Here is a 12,817-nt window from a genome sequence, read left to right on the forward strand (position 1 = left end):
TATATATATATATATATATATATATATATATAAATATACTCTGGAATTTAACTTTGCAAAACACATTTAGCTTCCGCATAATGCTGCATTCAAGTCCCTGCAGATTCTTTGAAACTGAAATCTAAGTGATTTGAGATTTCTTCTTGTAATGCTAACAGCGTGGATCTAGGGATGCAGATGTTTCTTTGTCGGTCACTTGGTAAGAAGGTCTTTTCTTTTAAGACATTCATGGTCCCAAGAGGATGAAGACTTTTAAATGAGTGCAACCATGACATTGACATGTGTGGTTTTGTAGTGCAATGCCTTCAATAATGATTGGACCTTGATGCACAGTGTTCTTTTCCAGGAAACTTGTCCTTTGTTCTAAATGTTTTAAGTTTAAGTGGATTTTTGAATGCAAATCAATTTGCATATATGTTAACATAGCAACTTCAAGTAACCTTTCACATGCTTTAGCTTCTCTCTTTGAAAATAAGGAGCAACAGTTCAACTAAAAACAGGCAAAATTGATTAAATAAGCCACATTGTGTGTTCGTGCTAATAAGTAAATAATACCCTTGAATTACTTTGAGATTTTAATCTCTGTTGTATCTTGTTAACTTCCAGAATGACATTGGAACTCTGACATTAAAGAGTTGCCGCCGCCGCCTTCTTTTTTGTGTGTGGGTTTTTTTTAGGGCTGGTGCCTTTAAGTGTCTCAGTGATTGATGAGTGGCCATAAGATGACAGAAGGAGTGTTGTCATAGCCAAAACAATGATGGATTGTTGTGACAGGAAGTGCCTATTCCTGTCCCTTGGGCACCATCTGCCATAAAAAGAAAGACTTTTGATAAAAGTTACTTCCCCATAGATACTGTCCCGGCAGGTGTCAGGGGTCTAGTCAAGTATTGTGGATTTCAGAGTTCTTCTTCTCTTTCTATCAGGCTGTGAGGGAGTAGCCAAGAAGTTAGGAGTTTGCTAGGTGTATATCATGTGATTAAAGCCACAGTTTTGTTAAAATGACTTTAAATATTTGATATGGACAACATTTAAGGGTGCATTTTATTCTTGAGGCGTACATTTAATTTGTTAATTGTGTGACTAAACTCTCTCCCGTCACACTGCTTCTTAATAATCCCGTCAGGAAAGGATTGTGTTTTTTTTTGTTTTTTTTTCTCAACAAGCAAGAGGCATTTCAAGCTAATGATGTCTTTACATGTTTCTGACATTAGTGTAATGAGAAAGCAGGCCGGCTGTGGCCAGCTGGGGCGGAAGTCTGTGTTACCCTGCAGTGATGAGAGATGAGAGAACAAGAGACAGAAGCTCTGCGTGGACTCGCTGCATCGCAAATAGTCCACAGGGATCAGGGAATGAAAAAATGTGAATAGCGCAGAGAGGAAAACTGAATATTTGCATGTTATCATGAAGAGGGGATCAACTATACGTCGCCCAGCTGCTGTTCGGGTTAGCGGCGCACGCCAGAGCCGAACGAGACGAGCACTGGGGGGGGAGACGGGAGTGTGAAGGGGGCGAGGACGTGATTAGATCAGCCGACGGAGGCATGAGCCATTTTTGTGGTGTAATCAGCTTAAATGGGGAAAAGCACTTAAGTCCAAGAGGAGAAGCCGGGCCTCAAGGGACACACGCCTGCAGCATTTTGTGAAAACAGGAAGGAAAAAAACAAGAACTTCAGACCTCCACCAAGTGTAGTGTTATCACCTTTGCTAATCCAATTTGGTTTAATGTCAGAAGCGAAGAACTGAACAGCAATCACCTGCATGTGCAGCTCCCCATGGCTTTACGGAGCTTTATAGTGAAAGTCAGCTCCATGTTTGACTGTTTGGGTTCAATCTCAGACAGTTTTAGAGCAAAATTAGGAAGTATGTTTCATTTTTTAAACAAAAATATGCATTCGACTCCTTCACATTGCCACAATGTTTGAGTGCTGCAAAACAGTCTGGAAATTAGCTAAAATGATGACAACACTCACGGCAGCTTTAACCTTCATCTCACACATGGATGACACGCGACTGCTTTTACGCGTGGTGGCGATACAGATGGTGCAGAACAACGACAATAAAGTTACTCTTCCTGTCAGATTTGTGACAAGGGTAGGCTACAGGGTGGCCACATATATTCACATAAGTCAAAAAATTACAATACAATACTCACAGTGACCCAGAAACTGACACCACGCATCTAAATAATAATACAATTGCCAGTTGTGAACAGCGCTTACAAACGCTTATCCTTTCCGATTGAAGACACAACCCAGATGTGGGCTTTCTGTTCAGTGTGAAAGGGCTTATAGGGTCATTTTTGGCCACAGCGAGCAGCAAATTTAAACTGGCACACCACACCTGTCACAGCTAACAATCTGTCGATAAGCACATGAAGAAAGTGCTCGTTCGGTGGCAGAAAATCCTCCGTTTTTTGTCACTGTTAAACTTTCTCTCTGCTCTAGTCAAAGACTCAAAATTGACTTATTATTACATTACATTGTTATTATTTATAGGGGGGGAAACAATTACTTACACACGATACAGTTCAGAGAAATGTGATATAAAGAATGGTTCGCCTCAAATTTCAGCACAAGCAAATACAAATTAAAAAGCTGCATCGCCCGTATTCTGCTCAGGGCAACCAAGTTAATACTTGGATAACCTTGAAACAACACTCAGTCTTATCTGTTGCTCTAATTCCTGTTTGAATATCTCTTTTAAGACTCAGCACACTGTGTTTAATGGGTTTCCTGTTAATACTTCAGTCTCAACTCCAGCCAGAGGTCATCTGTATTATGGGTCTTACATTTCCTCCTCGTCTCTTTGTCTTTTTTCATGACTTTGAAGCCTCTCAGTCGCCTCATCTGAGTGATTAAAGCTCTTCTTCTGTTTCTCTGCAGGTTCTCTCCGTCCCTCACCGAAGACTGGTGTGCTGTAGTCGACTTTTTGAGGTGACAGACGTCAACAAGGCCCAAAAACAGGCCGCGCACCAGAGAGAAGTCTTCCTGTTCAATGATCTCATTGTGGTACGTGTATAGAAGAAGAATCAGAGAAGATTCAGTCTGATTTAGTTTTTTTTTTGTTTTTTTTAGGCTTTAAAGCAGCTTATTTTTGTTGTGACAGCTACAATGAACCAGCACCTACTTCCACTGTGAGCTCCCCTCTCTTCTGTTATGTTGTTTCGTAACTCAGGGCTCTCTGGCCGCCGCTTTTAATAATAGATAATAGCAAATGCAGTGTTGCAGCAGCAAAAGATCTGTCCTCTGCAGAGCACTTTTAAGGGCCGGTAATAAAGTGGTGTTTCACTGGGGCCACAGCTCACATGAGTTGTTCATTTTGGTCCAAAGTCGTGTAGATTGGAGAATTATCAAAGGGATAATGTTGGCGATAATTAATGTGCTCATTAGGAGCCACATAGGGGTCATCCATCCGAAGTGTTTAACTGCACTCATAATTATGTCAAATGTTGATCTCGTTCCAACTAAACACAGTAAAAGAAGAAGCAGCAGGGCTATTCCCCTTCCCTTTTTTTATGCTGGAGCATGAAAGTAATTGGTAGCTGCAGGAAAAGGAGGTTAAAAAGGCTGATTTTGAAGAAGGAGTCGAAAGAAGTCATCGTCCAATGTCACAGTTGAACGGTGTTCATTTGGCACTTAAAGTGAGCGCTCTGATAAGTTCCAGCAAGACGTTTCATCCTGACAGCATTGAAAGCGGGACAGAATTTGTTTTTGGGAGATTTTAGCGCGAAATTAAAGTGATGGGGACTCCTCTCTTCAAATTTGGGCCCCCGTTCTAGCATCCTGAACATGTCAAGGAGTGTTTAAAGTGCCAGTGTGATGTATTGTTTTAATATGCCCTGCCTGGTAAATTATGGCCCCAGATAACGCCGCGAAAACAGATTCTCCTTGTCTTCTTTCCAGCTGGAAGGTCACTCAGTGAAGAAGCATAACATCTCTAATACATCCTGATAAAGGCACGCCAAGGTGTTATTTTTCATACGAATTAGAGCAATGGCACACAAACTGGAACACTTTGAGGGATGTAGTGTTTGTTAATATTGACTCCATCTGCCCTTTAAATGTATTTTAGATTATCAAATAGTTTATTCCTTCCGAGCTTTCTCTGAGATTTCTCTGTGATATGGAAATCTCCAGTGACAATCAAAAAGATTTCAGGCTCTTCCTTTTATTTAAACAATGTTACTCTAACGCTGAATTCTCACCGTTTTCTCATTGTGTGTAGATCTTGAAGCTTTGTCCAAAGAAGAAGAGTTCTGCAGCCTACACTTTCTGCAAAGCCATGGGCCTACTGGGAATGCAGTTTCACCTGTTTGAAAATGAATGTAAGTGAACAGAAAACAGAGGAAAGAACCTCCAAGTTGTAGGAGTCATAGCTCTTTGAAAGGGCGGGGGAAAAGATCGGAAAAATACGCACATGGGAGAAGTTGTGCTTTCAAAAACATGTTTTGAAAGGGTGTATCTGAACCCAAACCAGGTTTTCCTGAAGCTAACCATTTTTTTATGAAGTATTTATTGTTGCCTAATCCCAACCCAGTATTTTTATTTCCCAAAACAAACCAAGTATTTTAGTTCCCTACACATAATCAAGTGTTTTAGTTCCCTCAGCCATACCAAGTTGATTTTTGCCTTAACTTAACCAAGAATTTTAGTTCCCTCAACCTAACCAAGTCTTTTAGTTCCCAAAACAACCAAGTATTTTAGCTCCCTACACATAATCAAGTGTTTTAGTTCCCTCAACCATACCAAGTTATTTGTTGCCTTAACCTTACCTAGTATTTTGCTTCCCAAAACCAACCAATTATTTTATTCCCCAAACTAACAAAGAATTTTTCTTCCCTGAACCTGACCAAGTGTTTTTTTTCCCTAAACCAAACTAAGAAGTGTAAGAGTTATGGCTGCATTAGAAAAACATGTTGTATTAAACTCGTTTTGTAGCTTTCAGTTACTCTGTGTTTCTGTTTTTTTATATTCATGTTGCCAGAAATTCATCATCCTGGATTTGTTCGGTCCCATAAATGCATAGTAGTTTCACATTAGTTCCGCCTTTGCACTTTTTCAAAAAAGTAATTGTACCAAACTCCTCAGCTCACATTGCTGGAAAAAAAATCATCTCATAAAAATATCTGCAAAAAGAGAACAAAGGGAGATTAAAATGCCATTTTCAAAAAAGGTTTGTTCAATTTCTCCCTTTATACTTTTTGTCTCGACGACACAATGTCCTCTGCTCTCCCCCAGACTATCCTCACGGCATCACCATCCTCTCACCTTTCGGCTCAGACAAGAAGCAGGTCCTTAACTTCTGTGCCCAAAGTGCTGAAGAGCTGCTCAAGTTTCTAGAAGACCTGAAGGAATCGATTGCAGAGGTGTCAGAGATGGAGCAGATACGCATTGAATGTGAGTGTCAGTCCATCTGTAGCTGTCAATCCCCTGATAATACAGGGACAGACTTCACTGCTTGTTCATGTCACACAGTTTTGTGCTCGTACTCGCCCATGTCATCTAGGACTTTCTGCACTACATGCACCATGCATGCATCATATTCCACTATTTTTCCATTTAGGACAATATTTGAAATTTGACACAGGTCATGTCAACAGCAAATTCTGTTTTTATATTTACTATAAGGTTATATTCCAAACGTCGGTTCGAAGGTTAGAAGGAAAAGTCACTGTTTCGAGTTTTGAATGCATTGTAGCGAACAGGTTGTCAGGCAGCAGCCTCCACACATTTCTAGTCGGAAGGAGCAACACACCCACTTATTAACAAGTAGGACGTGGACGTCAGTAGATTTTTGGGCACGCACAAATCTCACCACGCTGACCTTTTTAGAAAGATTGAATGAAGCAGTCCATACTCCAATTAACAAACTCCCTAGGCTTTGCTTTTTAATTGGAGTATGGACTGTGTCTGTAAACGGAAATATTGGTGAATATTAATTTTTTCAGAATAAGGGCAAATAATGAAATATTTTGTGCATGTGTACATTGTCACTGTTATCCTTGTTAAGCAGAGATTTTTATAATGAACAACAAACAAAGTGCAGACCAGAGGCTACCAAATAACGAGGATAAGAATCATGGGTATATGTCATAAGACGGTCAAATAATTGAGAGTATTTGTTGCAACTGCTTTAAAGATGTGGATTCACTTAATTATGATGTCTGCGTTCTCTATTTGACGCAGGTCTCGTGGCTGCATGCACGCTCCATATACTTGTTTGGCTTGCATCCATCACGTTTGTGTGTGTTCCTCTCGTGGCAATGCACCCGGCAACAAAAGAAAGGGTCGACATCCCATTACATTGCGGACTAAATCGATAATCTCACATCTTGGGAAGTGGGAGGCTGCAGTGGATTCTCAGATCCTCCGTGTGGGAATCAATAGGTCCGCAGATAGTACACATGAGTCAGAAGCGGTCCTCTCCCTCTTGTGTTATTTGCCAACTCGTAGTCAGCATCCCCGTTTGTGTCGGTGCAGAATGACTTTTGCATCTTGTTTCCTTTTGGTGCACTGCAGCTCAAACAGACTGCAGGAGGGCAGCGAACTGGAGGTGAAAAGAGGCCACTGTTCCTAAAAGCAGCCAGGCATCTGCGTTGTTTGGGCCTATGTGCATGCGAAAGTCTCCAGACAATAACGCACGCACATACTTAGACACACATGGAAAAACCCAGAGTATCCAGAGCCCAGGCTCCTGCCAGTGGGCATCAAAGAGAGGCTCCCTGCTGGGATTTGATGCAACCGCATTACCCTTCACAGAGAGGGAGGGCCAGCAGCCCGTGGAGAGCAGGCAACAACATATGGAGACAGGCAGAGGTTGACAGAAGGAAGTTATTTCTCTCTCCAAAGTGGAGCTAGAGACAGCTACAGCCCACAAAAACACACACAAGCCAAAACACACACATACAAATAACAAAAACATGCAAACGCACGAACAGCACTCGCTCACTTCTCTCAAGACTTTATATAGGAACAAAACTTGGAGCAGGAATGATTGTAGGCTCTCACGAAGACAAACACATCTTGTGTTTCTCCTCTAAGTGCTTTGTATTGTTGGCACATTAGTAAACATGCCTGCGGCTGACTCACTTGTGTTTGGGCTTTCCCTCTTTGAGATAGAAAGGAGAAATGTCTTTTTATCTGGAGGTGCATTTTCATTTTCTTGCATCTGAATGTTCATAATGAGGAAAATCCATAACAGAGTTACTCATTTTAATTCCGCCCTACACTAACTAGAACTTTATAAATAATGTTGCTCCGTCCCTTTTTTGTTATGTAATTGTTTGCAACCGAACAAATGCCCAACCAAGTATTTTAGTTCCCTTAAACTAACCAAGTTGTTCCCTAAACCTAACTAAATAATATAGTTGCCTAAATGCAACCAAGTATTTTAGTTCCCTAATCCTAACCAAGTATTTGTGTCCTGTAAACCTAAACCTGTATTTGGTTCCCTAAACCTTAGTATTTTTGTTACCTCTTCCTAGCCAAGTATTATAGTTCCCTAAACCTAAACATGTATTTTTGTCACCTCAACCTAACCAGGTATGTTAGTTCCCTCAACCTAACTAGATACATCTGTTCCCCTTAAATTACGCATGCATTTTTGTCCCCTAAATCCAACCAATTATTTTAGCCACCACATATTAATTTATTATAACTTTATTGTTCATATATGTTGAATTGAAGGCCTCGCTCATGAGAAATCTCACATTTCATCATGTTCAGCCTGACCTGCTGTTCACTGACTAAAAGTCTCTTTAGGTTATGCTGGAGTGTGTCAGTTGTAAATTATTATCGTTTTTCCCTATAATTAGTGCCAACATGCAGTGTACTTTCCAGGAAACTTCTAGATAATGAACATTATTAGGAAATTGTTAGCAAAATACAGACTGGTTAAATAAAGGGATGCTGCTCTTTATTTTTAGATGAATCTGACCCATTTTCCAGAAGACAAACTACAAAACAGGAGATTTTCTGTTCATTTTGCCAGATTTTTTTGCCACACTTGGCCCAAAACAAATGTGAGGACCCTGTGTACCTTACCTTTGAGGTCTCACCTGGTGGTTTCTCTGGTTCAAAATTAGAATGCAGCGCAGCATTGGCGACGAAACAACATTTAGTCATCATGATTGGAAATGACATGCAATTACCATCAGGTGTGAAGTTTAATTAGAGAGATGGAGAGTCGTGTTTCCAGCTTAGAGAAGAGAGTGGGAGGGGAAGGCGACAGCAGCGAGTGTGTGTACGTTATGTTTTCTGAAATACATTTGAAATAACCCACCTAACTCTACCTGTGTCGGCCTATTATGCTCTCTGCCGCGATGATTACGATGATGATCATTTTTGTCCTCTGTTCTCTGCAGGGGAGCTGGAGAAGCAGCAGGGAGCCAAGACTCACTCGGTAAAGAACAACGGTACACAGCTCGAGCTGCGCGGCAAACAGGGCTCCCCATCAGGTGTGTGTGTGTGAGAGAGAGAGCGCGTGTGTGTGTGTGCTCTGATGTATTTTAATTTTTAAAGCCCACTGCGGAGACCTTTTCCTCCGCTTGCTTTAATTTACCTGCTGTCGAGATAAACTTGAACCACTGCTGGTTTTACTAATTGGATCAATTGGAAAAAGAAGGAAAAGTTATGCTTTCACAAGAAGGTGCGACCTGTAGCATGAGATACATTTTGATTACTGAGGATTTATAAAAAACTGTAAATAATTAAATGATAACAGCAGCAATTCACAATCTAATATCTTCATAATTTTTTAAACAAGGTTAAACTAATATCACACGAAAGCAGGCTTCTCGTTTCTAGCTGCCGATTTATCAACTTTTAGTGCATGTTAACTCAAAGAATTGGTTTAAAACTGTCACACGAGAATACATTGGCGCTAACCAAATGGTGATACATGAAGAGGACATGGAAATAAAGTAACAATGTTGTTCTTGCTCTTTTATACAAGGTTTATAACCCTAGCATAATGCAGTGTGATACAGATGATGTAATATCAGACTGTTGTTTCGCTCAGACACAATCCCTGTTTGATGTTTAGTGCTAGCTCACTGTAGAAAACACAGTTTAGAGTAATGCTTTAGTGTGAGTATTTTCACCTCACAAGTTTTACATATGTGAAGCTATGTCTTAGAACTTGAATAAAGGGCAGAACACAAACACTAATATAACCTACAGCTGCACGACATTAGCGTTACTACTTTGGTGGACAGGCTAATGTTTGCGGCTTTTGTGAGACCGAATAAACACATTCTTTTCAGGGATGTTTGCTGTTCTGATTTCTCAAGCCTGACATGCCTGTGATGACTAGCAATGGTTGCTAACCTACGATTGGACTATAAGTGCTTCAGGGAAAGGGGTTGAGCGAATGGTCAAGTGCTATAAACATCGTCTGCCCCTTGTAAACCCTTGTAAATAGTGTGTTAAGTTGCTTGCTTGTGTACGATACAAATGTTGGCGGAGAAGTCAACTACAACTACAGCTACAGCAAAGGTGCATTTTGACAGGAAACATCCAAACACGGCTGTAAATCCTGCCACGTGTGCCGCTAACGGCTAGCAAAAGCTAAAGATGCTGTAGAGAAAACTGACCATTTAATAATTTCACTTAATTCTGGGCTCAATTTCAAGTTTAACTCAGCAACTTGTGGCCCTGACTTTTTGTTGTTATGATACCGCTGCTGTGATTTGCACCTCTGACTGGATTTGTATCTTCTCCATGGCAACAGCAGCTGAGGCTGGTGGGTGTTGTAGCATTTAGATCCGTCCACCTTGAAAAAACAAAAACAAAATTGAACTGAAGCTGGGGCTCCACCTCCAGTAAACCTAGGAGCATTTAATTATCAGGGACATTTGTCTTTATCACTCAGCATTGAGGATATTGTTCAAAGAAAGCTGAAGCTCTATTATCACTCTATTAGTGTATTTCTTGCTTCTTAAAGATGCAATTAAAAGCTTGAATATTGTTTGACACAGGCATTTTGTGGCCACCTCTGTCCCTCTTCCCTCCATGTTTTCCTCTGTCCAGGAAACCAGGAGATAGATGAAAGAAGTGGACACAATGCAGTAGAGGTAAGTGCTCAGTGTTAGGGCCATGTCCCAAACAACAGGTAAGTCAGCCAGTCAATGTTTCACTATCAAGTTACCGCAGGATGAGATAGATCAGATGAAAAACTCAGGACTAGTTGTATCTTTTTAGAGGCTAGAGGCGTCAAGCGGGAGTGGGTGAAGAGTGGATGAGAGAACGAGTGCTGCGGGGTAGAACGCTGCGGGCATGCGAGGTAACCCAACCAAACAAAATATTAGATAAAAAGGACATCTTTGCCGTTCGGGGGGAAATTAAGAACATCATAGTTCTTGGTTTTCTAGTCACAGAAAATGCATCAGACTCAGAGGCTTGGATATCATCTGCGAGCCTAAAAAAGAAAGAGGTTGTAATTAGTTTCACAAGCTCGGGCAAAAACATGACGACTCCTTCAGGGCCTTTAAAGGGAACATGAGGAAGCAGGCGTTGCTAAAAGTAGCGGAGGGCAAGTGTGGAATGCAAATATACGGTGTGGGTGCGTGTGCTCACATGCAGCACTGAGACCTGAGACCTTAATTAACACGGTAACATGCAGGCGGATAAATTTATCGCTCATTTGACCCGGAGTCGACGCCTCCTCACCCCCCTTTCCCGAGACCTCCGGGGGAAACCTCCCGTGCGAACATTTCGTGTGAGCGAGAGAGAGCGAGCTGAACTACAGTACCCATGGGGCTTTGCAATAACAGTCCTAGAGGTGGCGGATAACCTTTCCTAGTCCTTTTCCATGGCGTCGGAGATGAGAAGGCGAACGCGCGGGGTCAACTCGACGCGTAGTGGCTGTTTAAGTCCACACAGCTCGCTGGTGCGCCGAAGCTGCACCGTAAATCTTTACATACATTCAGTGCAGCACAAAAATACAGTGTTTTTGTTTGCACACAAGCTCTGTCTCGCCTGCTCGCCTTTGGGTTCTGATAATAGGGAGTTATGATCAGGTCAGTCTTCATGGTTGTCTGAGCTACCTTCACCGGCCGTCTTCCTCTCCGCCTGCGGTAAATGTCAGTGGCTGGTGGGGAGCCGTTAGCTGTCGAAACACATTTATCTCAGAAACCAGGGAGGGTCAGGCCGAGAATCCTGCTCATACTAGAGGCTCGAATAGAGAGATGACAGAAGCCCACAGCGGGCGTTTAATCAGAGTTTGATAAAGGAAGGTGTCGACATTTGTGCAGTCTTCCTTGGAGAAAACGCGCTCGTCTTGGCTTGAGTCTCAAAGTGGCTAAAGACAGCCAAGGGTGTAATTTACGACTCGCGTGGCGGAGCGTGTTTGTGAAAACACAAGTGCGGGCTGTGTGTCTGACACGACGAGCAAATGCTCGAAAAAAAACCAACAGACACAAAGAGAGCCATCCTCGCTGAGCGCAGAGGTAAACAGAGACGGCTGTGAGTGTTTCGCCTTTATAAAGCTCTGCCAGATTCTCCTCAGGTGCAGCCAATCCGGCTAACAAGCCGCCCACTCCGTCCACTTCCGCCGCCGCGCAGGGCCGAGGCACCGTGCGGAGAGGGAGGCGTCGCAACGAGAGAGCGAAGTGGCATCAGCTGGCTACTGCCAAATCTAATCCTGTAGACATAACGACTGCGATGCGCTTCAATGAAAGATATCAGACTCGAGCACAGTGAATTGGAGACACTTGCAAATCAAGAAAGCTCTGTCGATGATCGCAACGTTACACACTGAATGGTGGACTTACTCTCAGAGTTATAGTTGACAAAGTATTTAATTTTATCATACTCCATCGCTGAAAAAAAAGTGTGAACACACATTCAAAGCAAACAATATTTTAGTAAATATGTACCCTCTTTAACGTAACTTAATGAGAATCTCCAATAGAGTGCTCTAATGTAGGTAGGCATATTTGTCATTTATTTATCGTCATTTATGTTCTCTCCCAGCTAAAATCAACATAAAGCATAGGCGGATGCAAATATACATGAATGACTTTTATTCTTCTGAATTTTAGCAGCCAAACAAGCCAATCGGTCCTCACCCGATGTAACAGTGGAGGTCACTTTATCACAATCGCTGAATTCATTTTGATCGCTGTGGAGCAAACGAGTTCCTCCTGCTCATAAATCCTAACTTTTGAAAGGCACCGAAAAAGTCAAAGAAATCCTTCATTCGTTATCTCGAGCGCTCCGGAGCTCATTGACGCTCTACCCTTACGTACATGTGCTCAGTCTTCGAGGAGTAACGGTGGCTGGCAGATAGAGCAGGAGCAAATGTTAATGGAGTTCTTTCACGTCGGCCTCCCGTCACAGAAAGCTGCTGCGAGCTCTCTCTTACCTCAGGTACTTCACATTACAGGTCCATTATGCTGCAGGTGAATTACTGTTGACCTCGTTCGACGCAGGTGCCATTTTTTTGGTCGGGAACTCTTTCTCTGATTGGCGCGCTTACAGCCGATAAAAACACTTCCAACTTTCACCGAGAACTTTCTCTTGTGTGGTAGATTAAGAAAAAGTTAGCAACCGGAAAGGCAGAAGCTTTTACATTCCTGACTCTCTGGGCTCTAATGTGTGTTTAAGGGCATTAAAATGACAAGACGATCACTCAGCATCGTTAATAAGACTTAAAGACTCCCATTGGCTCGACTGTTGTTTGAAATCATGACGAAAAGCATGATGTAGGGGAGAAATTAGAGAAATTAGAGTATAGAAATGGAGTGTTGGCAGGTCATAATCCACTTGGAGGTTTTCAAGGAACTTTAAACTGGTTGTCAAAGTCTCAATTTAATATTG

The 12,817-nt window shown here is 42.0% G+C and overlaps 1 protein-coding gene across 2 annotated transcripts in view; it reads left to right on the forward strand.

Annotated features, from left to right (window-relative positions):
• Positions 1–12,817, forward strand: part of iqsec3a (IQ motif and Sec7 domain ArfGEF 3a) — a 107,518-nt gene that overhangs the window by 89,873 nt on the left and 4,828 nt on the right. For both annotated transcript variants that reach the window (XM_030440735.1, XM_030440736.1), the window contains exons 9-13: positions 2,882–3,007; positions 4,224–4,323; positions 5,237–5,395; positions 8,362–8,454; positions 10,028–10,071. In XM_030440735.1, coding sequence (XP_030296595.1) covers positions 2,882–3,007; positions 4,224–4,323; positions 5,237–5,395; positions 8,362–8,454; positions 10,028–10,071 — 522 coding nt within the window. The remainder of the gene's footprint in view (positions 1–2,881; positions 3,008–4,223; positions 4,324–5,236; positions 5,396–8,361; positions 8,455–10,027; positions 10,072–12,817) is intronic.

The sequence above is a fragment of the Sparus aurata genome, chromosome 14 (assembly GCF_900880675.1).
Source record: "Sparus aurata chromosome 14, fSpaAur1.1, whole genome shotgun sequence".
NCBI classification, from domain to species: Eukaryota; Metazoa; Chordata; class Actinopteri; order Spariformes; family Sparidae; genus Sparus; species Sparus aurata.